We start from the raw sequence: 25,298 nt of genomic DNA on the forward strand, positions 1-25,298 counted from the left end.
AGGGCAGAGCCGAGATCTGAGGGCAGGCAGGCAGGCCGGCTCCAGGCATTAGGCTGCCTCTGCCTGTCAGCGCGTCTCTCTGTGTTGGGCCCAAATGGACCTTCCCCCTTGTAATGGTTGCCATTTGCCTTAATTCTGTCCTCTGAAGGAGTGATAGTAATATGTATGTGGCTTTATAGCTAACAAATGCTTGTACATACACGTTAGCAAAACAGGACACATCTTTTTTTTTCTCATACATGATGTCCCTTCAGATATTTGAAAATAGCAATCATATGCTAATGATATTTGCCTCCTTCAACCCTCCTCGAATGATCGGCTTCTAGAAAGACTGTTTTTAAAATTATGAAATATTTCAGGCACAGAAAACGGAATATACTGTGTTCTCGCTACCCTCTGCTGATGTTACGAATAAAATATGGTAGATGAAGTCGAGCCCCCTGGGATCTTTGACAAGCCCACCCTCTCCATTCCCTGTTGGGGCCACTAGCCTGAATTTGGCGTATTAGTCCCATGCGCTCTCATGCTTTTATCACACGTGTGTGTGTCGATACATGCTATGTGCTAGTGTTTTGCATGTTTTATTTATCTGGTACCATACTGTGCATACTCTTCTGTAATTTTTTCCCTCAGTGTTGTTTTTATGATATAAACCTTGTTGACACATTAGTTTTAGTACATTCATTTTAACTGCTTTTAGTAGTCCCTTGTATCTATTTATCTATCATTTCTCCTACTGCTGGGCAGTTAGCTTCTTTCCAATATTTTGCTTTTTTGTAGAATGTGTTGCCATGTGCCAGCACATAAACTTTGTATATATATATGTATGTGTGTGTGTGTTTTCCCACATTTCCCACATTTTGAGGACAACTGACCTAAATCTCTCCTTTAATCTATTAACATATCTATTAACATAGCAAACAACATTGATTTTCTACTTACTTTTTTTTTTTTTTGCCTAAAAATGTTTCTACGTATTTGCAATATCTATTTTCACAATTGAGAAACTAACCTGTAACGTTCTTTCTCATACTGCCCTTTGCTGTTTTTGTTCTGGGGATCACCCTTATTCTTGCCTCATAAAATGAGTTGGCCATTCTTTTCTGTTCTCTGGCACAGCTTATATAAAATAAAAATAACTTGTTTCCTGAAAGTCTGGTAGAATTAAACAGAAAAACCATCTGAGCCTGGAATTTTTGTTCTTGGTGGGTAGATTTTTAAATACTGGCTCAATTTGCTTTACCTATTATAGGTTTATTAAGGAATTCTATTTCTTCATTTTTTAAAAAATAAACTTTTTATTGAAGAAAAACATGCATATAGAAAAATGCAAACCATGAGTGCAAAACTCAGTGAATTTTCAAAAAGTGGACACGCCCATGTGACCAGGATACAGCTCAGGCAGACTCTCACCAGCACCCTGACCACACCGGGGCCCCTTCCAGTCCGAGAAACCATCAACTGCTGAAAGGATGGGTTTTGCCAGTCTCTGTGCTTTATAGAAGTACAGTTATACAGTGTGTAGTCTTTTGTGTCTGGCTCCTTTCACTCAGAATTATGTAACATTCATCCACATTGTTGCAGGCATTGTAGTTTGCCATTCTCGTTGTTGTCTGGTATTCCATTGTGTGGTGTGAAAATATCCCAAATTACTCTTCCCAAAGATCATGAAGACATTCACCTACGTTATCCTATAAAAAGCTCTGTTTTACCTTAACACAGTTTTAAAAATTATATTTAAAATTGCCTATTTTTACATTTTCAAGTTTTTGGCATAAAATTGCTCACGTTATGCTCTCGGTATTTTAACATCTCTGTTGTTTTCTCAGTTCTCCTTTTGCTCATTCTTAATATTATCTGTGTCTAATCTCTCTTTTCTTGATCAATCTTGCCAAAGGTTTATCTATTTTATGAGTCATCTGAAAGAACCAGCTTGTGGTTTTGTTGATTCTATTATTTATTTGCATTCTATTTCATTAATTTCTGGCCTTTCTTCCTTTCTTCTACTACTTTCTTTGAATTTATTGTGTTTTCATGCACTCGTTATGTAGAGGTGCATTTAAAAAATTCCAAACATGGTTTTTTTATAGTTGTTTTTTTGTTACTGAGTTGTAACTTAATTGCACTCATCAGAAAATATGGTCCAAATGTTATCCATTCTGGGTATGTGTTGACACTCACTCATGACCTAGTTTTATGTGTGCTTAAAAAAAAATCTTTTTTCTCCCCAAAGCCCCAGTACATTGTTGTATATCCTAGTTGTAGTCCCTCTGGTTCTTCTATGTGGGACGCTGCCTCAGCATGGCTTGACGAGTGGTGCATAGGTCTGTGCCCAGGATCCAAACGGGCAAACCCCGGGCCACCAAAGCAGAGCACGAGAACTTAATCACTATGCCATGGGGCTGGCCCCCCAAAAATTTTTAAATTAGGTTTAGGGTTCCATGTGTCCGTTAAATATAATTTGTCAATTGTGTTGTTTAAATATGCTCTTGAGGCCAGCCTGGTGGCCAAGTGGTTAAGTTCTTGCACTCTGCTTCGGCGGTCCAGGGTTTCACCGTTTCGGATTCTGGGCATGGACGTGGCACCACTCATCAAGCCATGCTGAGGCAGCATCCCACATGCCACAACTAGAAGGACCCACAACTAAAAATATATACAACTGTGTATCAGGGTGCTTTGGGGAGAAAAAAGGAAAAATAAAAGCTTTAAATATTATATACTCTTGATAAGTTTTATTTGCTTTTTCAAGATTAATGACTGAAATACATGTGTTAAAAGATTGTGATTTTGTCCAATTTTTACAGTAATCATAATTTTTTATTTAGATAATTTGAAGCTATGGGTGCAGTTTTCTCTCTTTCCAGTGAATTGTTCCTTTTATCATGATAGAGGAATCTTTCATCCTGAATCATAACTTTTCACTTAATGTCTGTCTAGTCGGGACACTGATAAAACCATGCCAGCTTTCTTTTGGATGATGTTGTTTGTTCTTTTTCTATCCTCTTATTTTATTTTTATTTTAAATGTCATTATGTGATATTTGATAAATATGAAAGAATATATATCAGATATATGGATATCTTGAAACATAATAAATGAATACCTGTGAAATCACCACCCAACTTAGGAACTGAAACATCATCAGTACAATTGTGCCTGTCTCTTTGTTCCTTCCCTCTATCCTTGGCCTTATCCCCTTGAGGCTACACTATCCTGAATTTGACACTTACTATTCTCTTGACTGTTGACATCATTTTATTACATATATCTCTAAACAATATATTGTTTTGCTTCCTTGTGTTTGAGCTTAATAAAAATGCATTATACTCTTTAGAATTTGGCAAGATGCTTTTTTCGCTGTATTAAGATTCACCCACATTTTTGTATGAAGCTATAATTTCACTAGTGTATGATATGTGTGAATGTACCATAGTTTATCGATTGTTTTATTGATGGACATTTGGTTGTTTCCAGATTTTTGCTATTATGAACAACATCACTTGGATATGATTGCATATATATGTGTGAGAGTTTGTCTAGTGTATATACTTAGGGGTGGAATCACCTGGATCATAGAGTATGTGAATTTTTAACTTTCTAGGTAATGTTAATGGTTTTCAAATTGGTTATACCAATATGCATTCCTACCAGTTATCATCAGACCACATTTTGAGGACAACTGACCTAAATCTCTCCTTTAATCTATTAACATAGCAAACAACATTGATTTTCTACTTGATTTTTTTTTTTTTGGCTAAAAATAGTAGGTATGAAATTACATCTCATTTTGTTCTTAGATTTTGCATTTCCTTGAGCATCTTAACATATTTCTTTGCTATTAGTCTTTCCTATTCTATGAAAATTTGTCTTTTGAACATTTTCTTGTAAAGATTTTATATTTCCTTTTTCTCGCCAAAGCCCCCTGGTACATACTGTATATTTTAGTTGTGGGTCCTTCTAGTTGTGGCATGTGGGACGCCACCTCAGTGTGGCCTGACAAGCAGTGCCATGTCCACGCCCAGGGTCCCAACTAGTGAAACCCTGGGCCGCCAAAGAGGAGTGCACGAACTTAACCACTCGACCACGGGGCCGGCCCCTCTTTTGAACATTTTAAAAAGGGTTATTTCTCTTTTTCTTATTCATTCAAGGGAGTTCTTTAAATGTTCTAGACACGGTTTCTTTGTAAGTTATATATGTTGCAAATAACTGCTCTCAGTGTTGGTTTGTTGTACACTATATTTTTGTTTTCCAACTTAAAATAAGTTACTGAGATAATGCATGAATCATAAAGTTCACCCTTAAATGTGTACAGTTCAGTAGTTTTTAGTGCATTCAGAGTTATGCAGTCCTCAGTGATCTAGTTGTGGAACATTGTCATCATCCTCCAAAAAAACCCCACGACCCGTTCCTGCTCCCCTCAGCTCCTGGCAACCACTGATCTACTCCCTGTGTCTGTGGGTTTGGCTGTTCTTGACATTTCATAGAAGTGGAATCACATAACATGTGACTTTTTGTGAATACTGCCTTTTACTCAGCATGTTTTCAAGGTCCATCCATGTTGTTAGCATTACCTGTTCTTCATCCTTGTTTATTGCTGAATGATGTCCACTGTATGGATAGACCACATTCATGATCTCCTCATCCACTGATGGACATGGGGGCTGTTTCTCCTTGTCGGCTATTATCAATAATGCTGCCATGAACATTTGTGTACAGGTTTTGTGTGGACATGTTGTTATTTCTCTTGGGTATATACCTAGGAGTGAAATTACTGGGTCATATGGTAACTTTATTTTAACGTTTTGAGGAACTGTCAAACTGTTTTCCAAAATGGCTGTACCATTTTACATTCCCACCAGCAATGTATAAGGTTTCCCATATCCTCCCTAACAGTTGTTATTGTCTTTTTATTTGAACCATACAACTGAGTGTGCAGTGGTATCTAGTGCTTTTCAGTTGCATTTCCCTAGGCTAATGATCTCGAGAATCTTTGCATGTGCTTTCTCCAAAGTTTTTAAAATAAAAATTTGCAAGCATTCATAAAATCTGAAAGAACTGTATTCAGAACATTGAGATATACTTTACCTAGATCCAACAATTAATATTTTGCCAGTGTATACATTTCAATATATTTTCCCTCTCCTCTCTCTCTAAATTTATGCTAAAATATTTAAATGTTCATTGCATATATCATGATATTTCATCCATAAATAAATCAGCATGCAGCTCTTAACCACTTTCTCCCACATACACACGATACCAGTATTATAATGTAAGAAAATTAAAAATTCTATCACTTTTATTCGTAAATCCATTTTCAAATGTCCCCAATTACTCTGATGTTTTTCTATATAGCTGGATTTCTTTCAAAGACCAGAATCTATTCAAAATTCACAAACTGCGTTTGGTTGTTATGTCTTATAGTAACTTCTGATGAACAGAATTTTTCATCTTAATTTAGTGGAAACATCAATATCAATCTTTTCTAGTTAGTTCTTTTCTGTGTGTCTTTTAAGAAATCCTTTCCAATCCGCAGTTACAAAGATATTTTCCTGTGTCTTCTAAAAGTTTTAAATTTTTTGTTTTGCACTTTTTATGAAAATGTGGTGTTTTTCCATATAAATAACCAAATGTCCTAGCACCCTCTTTTCCCCAGTAATTCACAGTGCTACCTTCTTTTCTAGGCCATGTGTCTATTGGTCAGTTGTTTTACACTTGAGCTAATTTCACACTGTCTTGATTACTATAGCTCTAAAATAAATCTTGATATCTAGTAGAACAAGAACCACCACCACCCTTCCCCTAAACCATTGCCGTCACAACTTCTTTCTCATTTTGTTCAAGAATATTTTGACTATTCATGGCTCTTGTCAGTTTCCTTAATAAAAAAAAGAAAGTCTATGATATTTTCATTACATTGACTATTGAGAGAGAATTTAGTTTCCAGTCCATGAACAATAGAACATCTCTCCATTTATGTAGGGCTTTCTTCTTTCTTTCTTTTTTTTTTTTGAGGAAGATTAGCCCTGAGCTAACATCTGCTGCCAATCCCCCTCTTTTTGCTGAGGAAGACTGGCCCTGAGCTAACCTCCATGCCCATCTTCCTCTACTTTATATGTGGGACGCCTGCCACAGCATGGCTTGCCAAGCAGTGCCATGTCTGCACCCAGGATCTGAACTGGTGAACCCTGGGCTGCTGAAGCAGAATGTGTGAACTTAACTGCTGTGCCACTGGGCCAGCCCTATCTAGGGCTTTCTTTATTATCATTCAATAAAGTTTTATAATTTCCTCCACAGAGGTCTTGTACATCTTTCCTTATAGTTATTCCTAAGTACTTTGTTATTTTTGTGCCTATTGTAAATATCATGTTAAAAAATTAACTATTTATGGCTGGTACATAGAAATGATTTTTTGTTTTACCATTTCCAGCCACCTTGTTAAACTCTCATTATTTCTAATAATTTGTCTATTTCTCCTTTGCAAATGTCAGTTTTGTTTTTTTCTTTCCAATTATTGTGTGTCATATTTCTTTTTCTTGTCTTACTGCTCTGGCTAGAACCTCCAGTATGTGTTGAATATATTGTGCCACTCCCTTCTGGCCTGCAAAATTTCTGCTGAAAAACCTACCGATAATCTTATTGAGGTTCCCTTGTACATTAACAAGTTGTTTTTCCCTTGCTGCTTTTAAGGTTATCTCCTTGTCTTTAACTTTTGACATTTTAATTATAATGTGTCTTGGTGTGGGTGTCTTTGCATTTATCTCATGTGGAACTCTCTGAGCTTCCTGAATCTGGATGTCATTTTTGTTCCCCAAGTTAGGGAAGTTTTCAGCCATTATTTCTTCAAATAAGTTTTCTGCCACTTTCTCTCTCTCTTGTCCTTCTAGGACCCTTTTAATGCAAATGTTAATTAGTCCACTTGATGTTGTTCCATAAGTCCCTTAAGCTGTCTTCACTTTTTTCCATTGTTTTCTTTTTGCTGCTCTGATTGGGTGAGTTCCACTGTCCTGTCTTCGACTTCACTGAACCTTTCTTCTGCTTCATCTAGTCTGCTGTTGAATTCCTCTAGTGTATTTTTCAGTTGAATTACTGTATTCTTCAGCTCTGTGACTTTGGTACTTCCTTATATTTTCTATCTCTTTGTTGACATTTTCGTTGTGTTCATGAATTCTTCCAAGATTGATGAGCGTCTTTATGACTGTTACTTTGAACTCTTTATCAGGTGAATTACTTATCTCTGTTTTGTTAAGGTTTTTTTCCTGAGGTTTCATGTTGTTCTTTCATTTGGAACATATTCCTTTGTTTCCTCATTTTCCTTGACTCTCTGTATTGCTTTTTATGCATTAAGTGAAACAGCCACTTTGTGCAGTCTTGAAGGAGTGGCCTCATGTAGGAGATGAACCTTGTTGTCAACTCTGCTCTGGTTCTTGGTTGTCCTTAAAATCTTTGTGATTCCTCAAGCAGCCTGTTTTATTTTTAATGGCTCCCAGTAGTTGAGGGTGTGCCAAGACCTGTCAGTGCCCCAAAGTGGGGATGTCAGTCAGCACCTGGATTCAGGCTGATTGGATGCCAAGCGTCCAGGCAGCAGCTTTGAAGGTATGTAAATATGTACAGTCCTGTGGGACTGGAAGAATAAGCCCTCCTGGCCACCATAGCCAAGTGATCTGGAGCTGACCCTGGAGAACAGTCACAAAAATTGGGGCTCCAGACAAATGTATAAGCTACATTCTGGAAGATACTGGTGAGCTGGAGCAAGGCAGAGGGAGAGCAGAAAGATGGCATCCACCAACCTATGTCCCTGAGGGCACCTCTGCTGGTTCCTTGTTGTGAGCCAAACCTAAGCTTGCTCCTCAGACCAAAGCTCTTAGACAAGCAAATAGGCCTCTTTCACAGAAAGGTATGTTTCAGTCTGCTGTCTGTGCAGTTCCCTGGGAGTGGTAGTCTGCCAAGACCTGTCTCTCTTATTGTTACAATCCTGTGGGATACAAGAACACAAGCCCCTCTGGCTGCCAGAGCCAGGTGAGCAAGGGGCATCTCCTGGGTGGCATCCAGAAAAACTAGGCCACCAGTTGTATGTGAAAGCTCTCCTCCAGGACATAATGGCACTCTGGAGCGTGTCTTGGGGAGACCATGAAGATGGGCACCCACTGCTGGAATGAGGCAGAGGGAGAGTATAGACAGCACCTGCCAGGAGAAAGAAAAAGAAAGAAAGATGGCTTCCATTGGCTAGAGCAAGGCAGAGAGAATTTGAAGATAGTGCCTGCCAGCTAGCTGGTCCCTAGATGTATGCTAAATTAGATGCCTGCCCCTTGGGCCCATGCTTTAAGATTAGCAAGTGAGCCTCATTCACATAAAGTCTGGGTGCCTTTCAATTGGCTGCCTCTCCACTGAGCCCTGGGCCAGGTAAATCCAAGGGTGTGAGCCCCTAAGAGCCCCTTCTCAGATCGTTATAGCCTTGTGTGGCTCATGGATTCAAGCCTTGTTGATTTCTCAGGGTGTCCCTGGGAGGAGGTGAGTCCAGGGTCCTCCTACATCACCATCTTGAGTGAATATCCTTTGTTTCTTGATTTTAAAGGAAATAATCCAGACTGATACTTGCTGTAAGTTTTTAGAAGCTACACTTTATCAGGTTTTGGATACTTTCTTCTATTCTGGCTTTGCTAACCGTTTTTGTGCGTGTCTGCAAAGGTGTTGAATTTTATTGTCTTTTTCCCCCACAATAATTGAAATGCTATGGCTCCCCTGAACCCTTTTAATCTGTTAATATGGTCAATTACATTTATAGGTTTTCTAATTTTACTACCTTTGGATTGCCGGATAAGTACAATTTGGTCATTATTTATTATCTTAGATATATTTTGCTGGATTTGGTTTAATACATTTTAAGATTTTTGCATCTATCCTCTTGAATGTGAGTGATGTGTGCTTTCCCTCCTCACACTGTCTTTGTCTAGGTTGGGTATCAAGGTTATCCTGACCTCATGAGTTAGAGGAGCTTTTCTTCCTCTTCTTCACTACAGAAGTTTGTGTAAGTCTGTAAAGAAAAGTTTCTTGAAGGATTGATAGAACTCAATTGTAAACCCATCTGGGCCTGCTGTTCCCTTTGAGGGAAGATTTTTAACTAGTGATGTAATTTCTTTAACGTTTGTAGGTCTATTCAGGCTTTGTATTTTCTTCTTCCGTCAGTTGTTTTAAGTTATAATTTTCTGGATATTTGTGTAGTTCATTGAAGTTTTCAGTTTGTTGGCATAAGTTTTTCAGGGTATCAAAAAATGTTTTTAAATTTCTGCTGGATCTGTAGCTATAACAGCTTTCTTCATTTCTAGTTGTATTGACTTATCATTGCCTTGTCTCTTTTTGTCTTGATCAATCTTTTTATTAATGTCCATATTATTTAAGTTTTTTCAAAGGACCAAGTTTTGCCTTTTTAATCTTCCTTATTACATCTTTCTTTTCTGCTTTGTTAGTTATTCTTATTTTACTATCTCTTTCCTTCTACTTTGGGTTTATTCTCTTATGTTTTAATATTTTAAATTGGGTGCTTACTTCATTAGCATTCAGTCTGTTCTTTCAAATGTAAGCATTTAAAACTACAAATGTCTCTCTAGATACCACTTTCACTGCCTACCACCTTTTCGATTATGGAATGTTTCAAACATATACAAAATAGAGAGGACAGTATAATGAACCTCATGCATCCATCACCCAGCTTTATAGATGTGCGATCAACTCATCTGTAATACTCCCCTCCCTGCACCATACTATTTTAAAGACAGTCTCAGATATAGCATCCTATGTTTTGATATAGCATTTTCATTACTGTTTGTTTTTATAATTTACATTATGACTTACTATTCACTATAATAATTTATGTTTTTTTTAAATTTCCAAAAGTATGAGAATTTTGGAGGCATATCTTTTTGTATTGACTGCTAATTTTATTGTATTTGTGTTTAAAGATTATAATCTGTATGAAACATCCTTTTACATTTGTTGAGACTTGTGTGTTTCTATTTATAGGAGCTATGTTCTTTATGTCATGGAACTTAGCTTGGGTTGTTCAAAGCTACCTCTATACTAATATTTTTTGTCTGTTTGATTAATTGATAGTTGAAAGAAATGTGTTGGAGTCTTTTTTCCCCTCCATTTTAAAGAGAATAATCAAGAATGACACGCTGTAAGTTTTTAATACCTACACTTTATCAGGTTTTGGATACTTCCTTTTACTGTGGTTTGCTAACAGTTTTTGTGCATGTTTGCAAAGGTGCTGAATTTTATTAAATCTTTTTTCCCACAGTAACTGAGATGAGATGGCGCCTGTGAACCCTTTTAAATTTGTTAATATTGTCAATTCCATTTATAGATTTTCTAATTTTACTACCCTTGCATTGCTGAGCTAAATATAACTTGGTCATTCTTTATTATCTTAGATATAAATATATATATATCTTATAGTATATAATAAATATATACCATTATGATGGTATACTAGTCAAAATTTCCTCAGAGTTGTAAATTTTTTTGTTTTAAAAGATTTTATTTTTTTTCCTCCCCAAAGTCCCCCGGTACATAGTTGTGTATTTTTAGTTGTGGGTCCTTCCAGTTGTGGCATGTGGGACGCCGCCTCAGCGTGGCCTAATGAGTGGTGCCATGTCTGCGCCCAGGCTTCGAACTGGCAAAACCCTGGGCCACCAAAGCGGAGCACTCGAACTTCACCACTCGGCCACAGAGCCAGCCCCAGAGTTGTCAATTTTTTTTAATAAATCTATTTTATTAGGTGCATTGTTTAGAATTATAATCTTTTGGTGTCTTAAACCTTTTTTCATTATAAAGTGACTCTTTGTATCATTTATAATGCTTTTTGTCTTTAAGTCCATCTTAACTGATATTTATGTAGCTATTCCAGCTTTCTTTTTGTAGTATCTACCTACTCTATCTTTTTTCCATCCCTTTAAATTTAACCTTTCTGATTTCTGAATGTTAAATAGTGTAAAGCATAGAACTGAATTTTAAAAATCCAACCTGTCAATCTCTAAGTTTAGCATATTTCCTTATATTTGAACAAATAATAAACTTGCATTTGTTTCTGTTGTCATCTTGTGTCCTTAATCTGATTTCTCTAGTCATCTCCCCCCTTTTTCTTGTCTAGTACTAAATTGATAGTTTTCTTTATTTTCCCTCTACAGCTTTGGAGGTTATACATATTATTTAGATTCTTTTCCAATTAGCCTTAAAACTTCAGCTGCCATACTTGACTTAAAACCTAAAGTTAATTAAGATCCCTGTCCTTTTCTCTCAAAAAATGGAAGGATCTTAGAACATTGTTCTGATGATCGAACTACTACTATTGCTCTCTTGCATTCTAGTTTTAACTTTTTTATATCTACAGTGGTCTCCCCTTAGCTGCATGGGTACACTGCAAGACCCCCCGTGGATGCCTGAAACTGCGGCTAGTGCTGAACCCTATATGCACTAGGTTTTTCCTATACATTACACACCTGTGATAAAGCTTAATTTATAAATTAGGCACAGTAAGAGATTAACAATTAATAATAGAACAATTAGAACAGTATACTGTAATAAAAGTTACCATAGATCTTAGCAACTTCAGCATGCGATTTTTTTCTTTCCTTATTAAGTTGAGAACTTTCACTTTTCCACCTAAGGGAAGCACTTTACAACTTCTTGTTGGAATGTCCGAATTGCCAGCATCACTGCCCTTGAGCTTTGGGGCTGTTATTAAGTAAAATAAGGTTGACTTGAACACAAGCACTGCAGTAACTCCACAGTCGATCTGATAACCGAGACGGCTTCTAAGTGACTAATGGGCAGGTGGTGTATACAGCCTGCATACACTGGACAAAGGGACGATTCGTGTCCTGGGTAGCACAGTGTGAGATATCATCACACTATGCAGAATGGTGTGCAATTTAAGACTTATGAATTGTTTATTTTTGGAATTTTCCACTTAATATTTTTGGACACTGTTGACTGGAGGTAAGTGAAACTGAAGAAAGCGAGACTGCAAATAAGGGGAGACTACTGTGCCTCCAAAGTAGACATTTATCATGATTTTATACAGTTCATGTTGGGTTAGATTTACCAGGCTCTTTCCCAATTTTTTTGCTATATTATATCATTTCTTCCATCTCTATTCATTTATTCATGAGGGATATATTTCAGTAGACTTGTCAGTGAGGGTCTGTTATCCTAGTCTCCCAATCTCTGACTGAAGAAGTCTTTAGTTCACTTTGATTCTTGAGTAATTTAACTAGAAACCAAATTCTAGATTAACAATTATTTTTCATCATTTTGAAGCTATTTTATTTCTGGTTTCTGTGGCTGCCATGGAGAAGTTCTACCATCATGTTATCAGTCTTTCCTGGGCAATCTTTTCTTTCTGGTTACTTAAAAAATTTTTCTCTTTGCTTTTGTCGATCTTCTGTATTATTTTAACTTATCCTTGGTTTGTTGTATTTCCTAAATTTGCAGATCCGTGTCTTTCATTTTTCAGTCACTATCACTTTTAATATTGTCTTGCTCCTCTACTGTCTAGTCCCCTTTTCTAGAATGTCTGCTAGGCATATACTGCATCTTCTCATTCAATTTTCCATCACTACTGCATTCAGGGTGATTTCCTCAAATTCATTTTTAGTTTATTCTTTTTCTCTTCAATTCTATGTACTATTTAATCTCTACACTACATTTTTTTTTGGTGAGGAAGATTGTCCCTGAGCTAACATCTGCTCCAATCTTCCTCTATTTTGTACGTGGGGGTGCCTCCACAGCATGGTTTATGAGTGGAGTAGGTCTGTGCCCAGGATCCGAACCCACGAACCTGAGCCATTGAGGCAGAGTGTGTGGAACTTTAACCACTTGGCCACAGGGCTGGCCTCTCTACACTAAATTTTTAATTTCAAGTTATTATATTTTTCATTTCTAGAAGTTCTAGTTTTTTAAAATTAGTTTCCTTCTTAAGTGTCTACAATTTTAAGTATACTTTGCAGTCTCTATCTGATAATTCCATTATCTAAAGTCCTTGGGGGTTTAACCTTGCTATTTATTGCCTTCTGACCCTTACTTATGGTGAACCATTTCCTTGTTTGTTCTGTAGTTTTGAGCTCAACATCATGGGGGTTTTATATGTGGGTATCCTGTGCCTAATTAAGGTGCATCAATCCAGAAAGGAACTCTTTCCATCTGCAAAACGCCCCCAAAATACTTCTTACATTAAACTCACAAGATTCTGAGACCACATAGGTAGTGTAAATTTGAATCCCAAACCAATGAGAAGGCGGGTCTGCAGTAACAAATTCCCAGGAATGACTTTTAGTCTCTGCACCCAGAGCCTAAGCTAAGACAAGCACTAAAGGATGGATTATCCCCACTAGTTTATCCTTTAATTGAGAGCGAGTCTCTTTCAGAGTCCTGGCATGTGTGTGGATCTCAATCCAACTCCTCACCTTGCAGGGACCTAAGACTTTACCTCCTGTCCTTGTGTGACCTTTAAAACCTAAGCACCCTGGTTAGACCAGGAACTGTCTTTGGGTAGTCACGGCATCAACCACACATCATGCGACTCTTATTGCCTCAGTTTTGGCCCCTGGGGCTTACTCTAACTACACAGTCTTTAAAGTATATTCCAAAGGGCGCTTACCATGTTTAATCCAGCATTTCTTACAGTTTTGTAACTAAGCCTAGCTGTTAAGTGTTGGAAATGGAAGTCTAAGAAGAAGCTTCACCCTCTTCTGTATCTTGTTTTTACATTGTCATCACAACTGAACGTGAATACTCCAGCTGTGGTCCAATCACTTCAGAAGCTTGCTTCATCTTCTGGGCACTACATACCCACCAGATGTTGTTTTTCTCAATCACATAACATCACACGATTATGGGTACCATTTTATAGAGAAGAAAGCTGGAGCATGTCAGCTTAAAATCACATGGCAAGGACCAGGACCAGGACCAGAGCCTGGATCTTTACCTGTCAGCTCTGGGATATTTCTCTAAAATGTAAGGAGAAAGGTGTGGAAGATAAAGCTAAGGGAACATTTAATAAGTTAATTCCTATGTGCTAGCTCTATAATGTAAGAGATACCTGATAATAGCTGTATAATACAAGACAGGTCTTATTACCCCATTTTCATAGATGGAGGAATTAAAGCTCAGAAAGGTGAAATAATTTCCTTAAGGTCACTGGGTAGTATTAGAGCTGAACTGACAGTCAGAATTGACCATAAAAATCCATTTTCTTCCCTCTACACCAGGGGTCAGCAAACTTATTCTGTAAAAGTCCAGAGAGTAAATATTTTAGGCTTTACAGGCCATATGGTCTCTACTGCAACTATTCAACTTTACTGTTGTAGTGTGAAAGTAGCCACTGAAACACATAAACGAACAAGCATGGCTGTGTTCCCATGAAACTTTATTTAAAGATACTGAAATTTGCATTTCGCATAATTTTCACATCACAAAATATTATTCATTTAATTTTTTTCAACCATATAAAAATATAAAATGTATTCTTAACTCACAGGCCATACAAAGACAGGCAGTGGGCTGGATCTGGCCCATGGGCAAATGGTTTGTTGACCCTTGCTCTTCAACATGCCACCTTCTGAGAAGTGAGGTTCTCCAGTGTCTGTTCAAACATTCCTTTACAGGGTTAGCAAAGATGCAGGAAAAAGAGAATGGAATGGGTTCCTCTTGGACTCTAGGTGACTGAGGGAGCTGTTGCTGCACAACCTGCTTAAATTGTGTAGTAGCAATATGCAGTTGTTTAGATGTCTTGTTCCAATGTTAAATGCCTTTTTTCAGATCTATCTTAGCCTATCTATCTTCAAAATTAAACTATAAGCTCATTTAGGAAAGATGATTATCTTTTTACTTACTTTAAAATTTCCTTTAATGTTTAGTAGTCTATGTACAGTTAATGTTCGGTAAGTATTAACTGATAAATACTAGATACTACTAAATACTATCCTATTTCATTCACAGATTCTGTTAGATAGTCAATGGGCACAATATATAAGCAGTTCAATGAAATGAAAAGCAATATAGCAATCAGGTGATATGTATGATTTAACAAAATTATCATTTCCTTTTAATTATTAGAGACAATTAATAAGGAAAAATATTTTTTGGCTTTACCTTTTTTGTTTCAATAGCATGTGAATACTAAGTCTGAAATTCCTTCCTCCCCTAGAACCACTTTGGTGATCTGGATGGCGGCCACTACACAGCTTTCTGCAAGAACTCAGTGACCCACGCCTGGTACAGCTTTGATGACACACGAGTCAGTGAGATTCCAGATACTTCAGTTCAAACCGCTACAGCATATCTCCTGTTCTATAGCTGCCAGCCCTTTTCTATACCCACACAAAAATGCAAGAGCTAGAAAAATGGTGTTTCCTGAAAATTGCAAAACAAGCAATCAGAAACTGGTACTGAAGTTTTGCTTTGTCATTAAACTCGTGCAACTTACTTGTATCACTGCCATTTTTAAGTCTTTCTGGAATATTATGCAATCTTTTTATAAGTCTGTAGTAAAGAAGATGGGTCCTGGTCCATTGAAAAAGGCAGCACGAAAATGCCGCACTGCTAATGGATGGGGCCTTCAAAGCACTGCAGGTTATGTACTGAGTTCAGGCTTCAAAATTTAATGTTTATTAGGGTGGATTTTTATCATAAAATATTTCATAATCATATATATCCAAGAAACTATTTTCCAAAGATAACTTCATGGAGCTAAACCAAAATAACTTTTGTTGAAGTGGCTCTGTGCACTTAAGAATGTGACTTGAAAATATTTAATTGATTAGATAACTTAGCCAAGACACTGTAAGTCCCTTAGACTAATTGTAGAACATGAAAAGTTGTCACTTTACAGTTCAAAACCCATCCTTTCATCTTCTGGCTGCGAGTCCACTAGCAGCGACATCTTTTAGAAACACCTTTAGAATTTTACTTTTATTCAGAGTGTTTTTATTGACTTCATCTATAGCAACTGAGTCCCTGATGTAAATGATAAATTTTAAACTCCTCTATCCCTTTTAATACATCACTTTGTAAAAATGGGGTTTGTAATGCAGTTCACTTTGCCTGACTCAATCCCCTTTTATCTTAATCCTAACAATTTTACTACTCTTGATAGAATAAGGCTGGGTGTTAAGTTATATCTTATTTTGACTCCCAGCTCTGAGAATCCTAAGTGCTATATGCAGTTCTGGGTCAAGTTGAAGGAAGAGTGGAATCAAGTCCTGAGGCAACAGGAAAAGTAAACTGAATATGAAGTCAATGCAGTGGGATAAAGAGTGTGTGTGTATCAAGTCTGCAGTGCTACTGTCCTAGGTTTGATAATATAAAATTAAAGACAGAACACTTACAACGTTTTAAATGATTTTTCTCATTAAGATTTTAATGTAGGTGTAAATGAAAATTCTCATTTTAAAAAATTAAAGAAAAGTTTCCATTTATTTTTTTAGAGTAAAGATTTAGTGCACAAATACAGCCCAAAGCTAACAGAAAAATAGCTTTGCCCTGTCATTTCCCTAAGAAAGCACTGTACTCATAGGCCAAAAGAAAAAAAAAAGCAATCCTCTGAGTTCTAGGCTTCACAGAAGGACCACATATTATACTATGTACATCGATTTGATGTGCAAGTGTGCAATAAATATATACACATACATTCCTATCTGCTTTACATCATTCTGCAGTATTCATAGGATCAAGCTGGGGTTTAGAAATGTGAAAAGGCCATAACAGTGAAAAGGAAAATAAAGGATACAATGGTTTCTACACCAGTAGAATAATAATGCTTAGCTAGTTATTTTAACTTTGGAGCAAACTAAAAAACTTGTTTTGAATTAAATGGTACCTGTAAGGAATGCTTACTGCAATACTTGTTAAATGTCATTAGTCAGTTTTTTGATAATAGCACTGACCTGAAATATATGGTGATAGTAACACAACTCCCACTGTCCTAGAATTCCTCTAAATGGCCAGCTATAGCCATCCAGTATCTTTATAAGCATTTCAGGAGTTGTGTCGCTCAGCCTTTTAAAAGATAACTAGCTTATAACCTGCTTCTCCTTATGTGGCTACATCAATTGCTCGTGGTCCCAATGAAGTATAAAAGAGGATATAAGCTGCTGAAGATTTCACAGAAGAAATGGCGATATCAGACACTTCGTGATCATCAAATTTAAACCACCGCTGTCTTGCTGCATTTTTACAGTAGGCAGTGTAGTGGCCTCCGTCCAGTCCACCGTAGTGATTCTGTGTCAAACAAGACAGAAAATTAGTGCAAATTGAATTATTTAAAATCTATCTCTAATTTCAAAGCTTTACATTGTTCTTCCTTTCCTAAGAGGTAAGGAACCACTTGAAACTCTTGTTTTTTTAGTTTGTGTCAAAAGAAAAAGTATTTAGTTCAATAAGATACTTACTGAAACAGAAAACAAATTGTATTTCTTCAAATTGTTCTTTGGACCAATAACATACTGTGACAAGTCAAGATTTTCTAATGGGAAGTCCACAGATGTCTGTAATTTCTGCTTCCATCTGCCATCGTAGGAGAAACTATAGAGCAAAATATTATAGCAATTATACTGACAGACCAAAGACATCAGAATGAACTCTAATTCATTCATTAACAATCTAGATTTTTTAGCCAGAATCATAAAATCCATTTCAAACACACACACAGAATTTTTGTAGTGCAGGGACCTGTTAAAGACATTTGGTTTCATTTCCATTTTACAAATGAGGAAACTGAGGCACACAGACATTACATGACTTGCCCAAGGTCAAACACCTAGAGTGGTGGAGGCAGGGCCACACCTTGGTCCCTTTATCCTTAAGCCAGTTAGAACTGTTAGATGAATCTTCTACAGAGATAGAAAGTCTGAAAAGCCATATTTATAATGCTAAGCACCACAAAGTATGGAGGAAAGACTGAGGACAGCTGCTTGAGATTTAAACTTATATGTCTGGGGAAAATACAGCTGGAAACTGCAAGCATGAAGACTAGTGACTGAAAGAATGGCACTCCATTATCCTGGCACACTCTGCTGCTTTAAACACCAAAATACTGGTATTTTAGTTGGTGTATTATGGTTATTTCAGAATTATCTTTTAAAAATTGAATTCTGAACCATTTATATTTTTAGATAGTCTCCAAGAGCAATATGCAGCATTAAAAATTTTAACAGAACAAATGTGTAATCATTTATAGAATGTTTATACCTTCACAATCCTCAAGAAGAAGAAAAGGACAACAGATATAATAAGCTTTTGTTTGGTTTACACAAGAGGAATTTGAACATGTCAATGTTGAAATTAACATAAGTAACTGCCTAAGAATCTCCAATAACACAAGATGAAACAAATTAAAATAGAAATGCTTTCTTTGAAACAAAAACTACAGCTCTCAATAAAAAGATGAAACTTCCTTTTAAAAAGGTTTTCAAAAAAATGACTCCAAGTTATCGCTCCACAGATAGATTACAAATAGACGAAAGAATCAGAGCAAAAATCCTGGGATGCGTTTCACAACTTCACCATTAGTCCTTCTACCACTACAGGGCTAGATCTTTTTCATCAGCTGGAAAAATCTGGACAAAAACATGTCTGCATTCAACAATGGCATTGCGGCCATACCTCTGAAGGTGGGTGGCCTGGATCCCCAGGAGGCAGTGGAACTAGGTGAGCACATCCCTTCCTCTCCCTGGTGGCAGCAAGCCAGGTCATGGATCCTCACAGAGGGGCCGGCCCAGTGCTACTGTAAGTGGACGTGGGGCAGCCTGGCCTGTGTGTGAACGCTTTCAGAGTGGCAGCCCGGCCTGCAGGAGTGCTCAATGAACCACAGCGGCCCTGCCTGTGGGAACGCTCTCCAGCAAGTGGCAGCAGCTCAGTCCCAGCATAAGTGCCCCACCCAACAAGCGCAGTAGCTCAGCCGAACCACCTGCGAATGCAGCAGCCCTGCCTGTGTGAACACAACCTGCTAAGTGGCTGTCGCCAGCCCATGCAAACAGAGAGCGGTGCTACCAGCACAGCTACCAGCAGATGGCATGAGATCAGAAAACACAGCTCCTGTCATCCCCTGGCCCCCAGTGGTGGCAGGTGGAACCTGTGACCTGATACTACCACAAGTGCATCAGCAAAGGACCAACTCATCAAACACTATGAAGAGCAACAGTAACACTTCCCAGCAGAAGGAAAAAGACAAGTCTCCAGAAACCCATCCTGAAGTCACAGAAGTTTACAGTCTAAATGACAGCAAATTCAAAATAGTTGTTATAAAGAAACTCATTGAGTTACAAGAAAACTCAGACAGTTCAATGAGCTCAATAACATTAGGAATACTTCATCAGAGATTGAAGCTCTAGAAAAAAACCAAACAGAAATTCTGGAGATGAACAAGAAAATTAATGAGATAAAAAATAAGGTAGAAACCATAAAAAACAGAGCTGTTTGGAGGACAGAATTAGTGAATTAGAAGACAGAAATACAGAAATGCTTCAAGTGGAGAAGGAGAGAGAACTAAGATTTTAAAAAAATGAAGAAATTCTTCAAGAAATATCTGACTCAATTAGGAAAAGCAACATAAAGATTATAGGTATTCCAGGAGGAGAAAAGAGGGAGAAAGGGGCAGAGAGCTTGATCAAAGAAATAAGCGCTGAGAAGTTCCCAAACCTGGGGAAGGAACTGGACTTACAAGTACATGAAACCATGAACTCCTATTTACATCAATGCAAGAAGATCATCTCCAAGGCATATAATATTAAAACTGGCAGGAGTCTATGACAAAGAAAAAATATTAAGGGCAGCAAGGCAGAAGAAAATAACCTACAAAGGAACCCCATCAGGCTTTCAGTGGATTTCTTGGCAGACACCTTACAGGCTAGGAGACAGTGGAATGATATATTCAAAATACTGAAAGACAAAAATTTTCAGCAAAGAATATTCTATTCACTGAAAGTATCTTTCAGATACAACAGAGAAATAAAAGCTTTCCCAGATAAACAAAAGCTGACAAGTTCATCACCACTAGACCTCCCTTCCAAGAAATGATGAAGGAAGCCCTCCTACTTACTCACAATACAAAAAAGAATAATTTGTGACAACAATAACTCAGAAGGGGAAGAGGAAAGGGATGGAACGTGCTTAGGCTAATGGAGATAAGAGACTATCAGAGAATGGACTGTTTCATCTATGAGATCTTTTATACAAACCTCCTGGTAACCACTAAACAAAAAATCAGAGCAGAGCCACAAACCATAAATAAAGAGAAAACTGGGAAAAGTGTCACAGAAAACCACCATACTTAAATGGCAGTCAGAAATACAAGGGAAAAGAAACAATCAAAATATAGAACAACCAGAAAACGAGAGAGAGAATGGCAGTAGTAAGCCCTTATATATTAAAAATCACTCTAATTGTAAATGGATTGAATTCTCCAATCAAAAGACACAGAGTGGCTGGACAGATTAAAAAACAAGATTGAAATCATCCCAACCATCTTTTCTGACCACAACGCTGTGAAGCTAGAAATCAACTACAAGAAAAAAGTTGGGAAATATGTGGAGATTAAACAATAGGCTATTGAACAACCACTGGATCAATGAAGAAATCAAAGGTGAAATAAAAAAATACCTGGAGACAAATGAAAATGAAAACAGAACATATCAACTCTTACAGGATGAGGCAAAAGTGGTACTAAGAGAGAAATTTATAGCAATACATGCCTACCTCAACAAACAAGAAAAATCTCAAATAAATAATCTTAAACTACAGCTAATAGAACCAGAAAAAGAAGAGCAAAGCCCAAAGTCAGCAGGAGGGAAATAATAAGAATTACAGCAAAAATAAATGAAATAGAGATTAAAAAAACAATAGAAAGATCAGTGAAACTAAGACCTGGTTCTTTGAGAAGATAAAATTAACAAACCTTAGCTGGACTAAGAGAGAAGGCACAAAGAAATAAAACTAAAAATGAAAGAGGAGAAATTACAATAGATACCACAGAAATACAAAGGATTATAAGATAATACTATGAAAAACTATATGCTAACAAATAGGGTAACCTAGAAGAAATGGATAAATTCTTAGACTCATACAACCTCCCAAAACTGAACCAAGAAATAAAGAATCTGAATAGATCATACACAAGTGAAGAGATACAAACAGCAGTCAAAAACCTCCCAAAAAACAAAAGTCCAGGACTAAATGGCTTCTCTGGAGAATTCTAGCAAACATTCAAAGAAGACTTAATACCTATTCTTCTCAAACTATTCCAAAAACTGAAGAAGCTGGAACACTTCCTAACTCAATCTATGAGGCCAACATCACCCTGATACCAAAGCCAGACAAGGACAACACAAAGAAGGAAAATTAGAAGCCAATATTGCTAACGAACATAGATGGAGAATTCCTCAACAAAATATCGTCAAATCAAATACAGCAATATATTAAAGGGATCACACACCACGACCAAGTGAGATTTACACCATGATGCAGGGATGGTTCAACACCTGCAAATCAATCAATGTCATAAACCACATTAATGAACGACGAATAAAAATCACATGAGCTGCAGAGAAAGTTATCTGACAAGATCCAACATCCATTTATGACAAAAACGCTCAATAAAATGGGCATAGAAGGAAAGTACCTCAACATAATAAAGGCCATACATGACAAACACACAGACAACATCATACTTAACGGTGAAAAACTGAAAGCCCTTCCTCTGAGAACAGGAACAAGACAAGGGTGCCCACTCTCACCACTCCTATTCAACACAGTACTGGAGGTTTTGGCCAGAGAAATTAGGCAAGAAAAATAAATAAAAGGAATCCAAATTGGAAAGGAAGACAGAAACTCTCGCTGTTTGTGGACATCATTCTGTTATAGAAAACCCTAAAGAATCCATCACAAAACTATTGGAAATAACCAACAAGTACAGCAAAGTTGCAGGGTACAAAATCAACATCAAAAAATCACTTGCAATTCTATACACTAATAACAAACTGGCAGAAAGAGAAGTCAAGAATACAATCCCATTTACAATCGCAACAAAAAGAATAAAATATCTAGGAATAAATTTAACCAAGGAAGTGAAAGATCTATACACTGAAAACTATAAGACATTACTGAAAGAAATCAAAGATGACATAAAGAAATAGAAAGATTCCATGCTCATGGATTGGAAAAATAAACCCAGTCAAAATCTCATAGTGCCTAAAGCAATCTACAGATTCAATGTAATTCCAATCAGAATCCCAGTGACATTCTTCATGGAAATAGAATAAACAATCCTAAAATTTATATGGAAAAACAAAAGACCCCAAAGAGCTACAGCAATCCTGAAAAAAAAGAACAAAGCTGGAGGCATCACAATCTCTCACTTCAAAAGACACTACCAAAGCCATAGTAATCAAAACAGCATGGTACTGGCACAAAAATAGACACACAGATCGAAAGAACAGAATTGAGAGCCCAGAAATAAAACCACACATCTATGGTCAGTTAACCTCTGACAAAGGAGCCAAGAACATACAATGGAGAAAGGAAAGTCTCTTCAATAAATGATGTTGGGAAAACTGGACAGCCTTGTGCAAAAAATGAAAGCAGACTATTATGTTACACCATACACAAAAACTAACTCAAAATGGATTAAAGACTTGAAGGTAAGACCTGAAACCATAAAACTCCTAGAAGAAAATGTAGGCAGTACGCTCTTTGACATTGGTCTTAGCAGCATCTTTTCGAATACCATGTCTACTCGGGCAAGGGAAGTAAAAGAAAAAATTAACAAATGGGACTACATCAGACTGAAAAAGCTTCTGCAAGGCAAAGGAAACCATGAACAAAACAAAAAGACAACCCACCAACTGGGAGAAAATATTTGCAAATCATATATCTGACAAGGGGTCAATTTCCAAAATGTATAAAGAACTCATACAACTCAAAAAAACTCCAAAAAATCCAATCAAAAAATGGGCAGAAAGTATGAAGACATTTTTCCAAAGACATACAGATGGCCACCAGGCACATGAAAAGATGTTCAACATCACTAATCCTTAAAGAAATGCAAATCAAAATTACAATGAGGTGTCACCTTGTACCTGTCAGAATGGCTATAATTAACAAGACAAAAAATAAATGTTGGAGAGGATGTGGAGAAAAGGGAACCCTCATAAACTGCTGGTGGGAGGGCAAACTGGTGCAGCCACTAAAGAAAACAGTATGGAGATTCCTCAAAAAATTAAAAATAGAAATACCATATGACCCAGCTATCCCAGCACAAGGTATTTATCCAAAGAACTTGAAATCAACAATACAAAGAGACTTATGCACCCCTATGTTCATTGCAGCATTATTCACAATAGCCAAGACATGAAAGCAACCCAAGTGCCCATCAATGGATGAATGGATAAAGAAGATGTGGTATATATACAATGGAATACTATTCAGCCATAAAAAGATGAAATTCTCCCATGTGCAACAACATGGATGGACCCTGAGGGTATTATGTTAAGCAAAATAAACCAGACAGAGAAATACAAACACTGATTTCACTCATGTGGAAGATAAACACATAAATAAGGAGAACCACAGGGGAAGGAGGTGAGGAGCGGGTGAGAAGGGTAAAGGGGCACATATACATGGTGATGGATAAAAACTAGATACTGGTGGTGAGCATGATGTAGTCTATACAGAAACTGATATATGACAATGTCCACCTGAAATTACACAATGTTATAAACCATTATGACCTTAATAAAATGACTAAAAAAAAAGAATTAACAAAAAATCCTATTTTATTTTCAGCACAGGATTAAATCCTGCTATGTTTAGTTCATTGTTTGAATGATAAATTTTATCTGCTAATAATTTGTGTTAGAGTTATACCGTATAACATTATTTTTATACATTTTCACTTGATATTTGCAATGATTTAAATTTTTTATATTTGAAATGCAATCATTTAGTTTCATTGATTTTTCAAGACGGAATTACATGAAAGAGTGGTGTTGTCATCTGTTCTTGCAAACACGAAGGTGAACTGGATTTCTGCCTTATTTCCCTAGAGACACCCTAACCAGGTAGTCTTCCTTTGTTATGCACCCTTAGCAGGCAGTACAAGGAAGTGACTAAAGGAAATTTCTTCATCTACATTGTACTAAATAGGTAGAAAAATCTGTCCCCTTTACCGTTTCAGATGCACTAAAAGGACAGGTGGCAACTTCCAGATTTCTATCTTTTTTAGAGAGTCCCGCCGAGCTCTGCAATGACTGCAGTAGAACCTGTTGTTATCTGTGAGTTTTTCTTCTTTGGAAAATAACCTAAGGCAATCCTGGAAGCAAAAGCAAGCAGCAGGTACTCATTAAGTCATTTCTTCCACACTGTAGCATTGAGCATCTATGCAGTAAGTGACTCTGCCAGGTGTGAGGGCTACAACAGTAAACTAGAACAAAAGTTCCTGCCCTCACCAAGTTTATAATCTAGGGAGGAACGCAGACAGGAGAGCCAACGGTGACAGCAGAGCGTGGTGAGCAGTACTGCGTGTCCTGAGAGCTCACATGAACGCCCTGGCGGCTCAGGGAAGTCTTGCTGGAAGAAATGATATTCTCGAGGAAGCTAGGACTAAAGCTATCAACAAGCTATTGAAATCACATTACTGTTGTGTGGAAAACAGCATATTTCCCTCCTATCCCCATGTAGAGCAAACTCTTATAAAAAGTGGACCTATATTAAAGTCAATATACAATTTTCGAAATCAACTTATAAAACTTCTTCAAAATACAAATTTTAAAAAACATATTATTTATCAACTCTGAAAGAATATTTAATAGGAAAGTATCCTTAAAAAGGGAAAATTTTTTTTAAATTGCTGAATAAAAGCACATTTGTATATGCACATAGACAGCATTTTAACTCAACAAATCATTTCCTCTCAATCTTAAACTTACCTGTAATGTACATTTACTCGTGGATGCTAGGGGTAGAGACAAATACATGAAAGCCTCAAATGTCCTAGACTTTTTGTGACAGGTGAGGCACTGTACTGTGGATTTGAATTGACCCTGAAAAAGTGCAACAATAATAGATTCATTGAGCTGCTTGTGTTTCTGCCAAGCATGTTCTGCAGCTTTAAAGTCATCGAGATGATCATTATTTTCTTCTTTATGTCTCTTCCGATTATCAGCCTAGAAACAAGATTATTTAAACTCTACATTAATATCTCAAAGTCAACATTTAAATATAAAATTGAAACACTGTTAAATGTGTAC

General features: G+C 37.0%; 2 protein-coding genes across 3 annotated transcripts in view; one reads left to right on the top strand and one right to left on the bottom strand.

The window, feature by feature from the left end:
• The window catches only part of USP50 (ubiquitin specific peptidase 50), a 32,120-nt gene extending 16,723 nt beyond the window's left edge, over nucleotides 1–15,397 (top strand). For both annotated transcript variants that reach the window (XM_070501681.1, XM_014852489.3), the window contains exon 7: nucleotides 15,206–15,397. In XM_070501681.1, coding sequence (XP_070357782.1) covers nucleotides 15,206–15,397 — 192 coding nt within the window. The remainder of the gene's footprint in view (nucleotides 1–15,205) is intronic.
• The window catches only part of USP8 (ubiquitin specific peptidase 8), a 56,386-nt gene continuing 45,496 nt past the window's right edge, over nucleotides 14,409–25,298 (bottom strand). Inside the window, exons 17-20 of the mRNA XM_014852473.3 lie at nucleotides 24,978–25,214; nucleotides 24,219–24,361; nucleotides 17,448–17,580; nucleotides 14,409–17,277 (exon numbers count right to left, since the gene is read on the bottom strand). Coding sequence (XP_014707959.3) covers nucleotides 17,092–17,277; nucleotides 17,448–17,580; nucleotides 24,219–24,361; nucleotides 24,978–25,214 — 699 coding nt within the window. The 3' untranslated portion in view covers nucleotides 14,409–17,091. The remainder of the gene's footprint in view (nucleotides 17,278–17,447; nucleotides 17,581–24,218; nucleotides 24,362–24,977; nucleotides 25,215–25,298) is intronic.

Source organism: Equus asinus, chromosome 2 (assembly GCF_041296235.1).
Source record: "Equus asinus isolate D_3611 breed Donkey chromosome 2, EquAss-T2T_v2, whole genome shotgun sequence".
NCBI classification, from domain to species: Eukaryota; Metazoa; Chordata; class Mammalia; order Perissodactyla; family Equidae; genus Equus; species Equus asinus.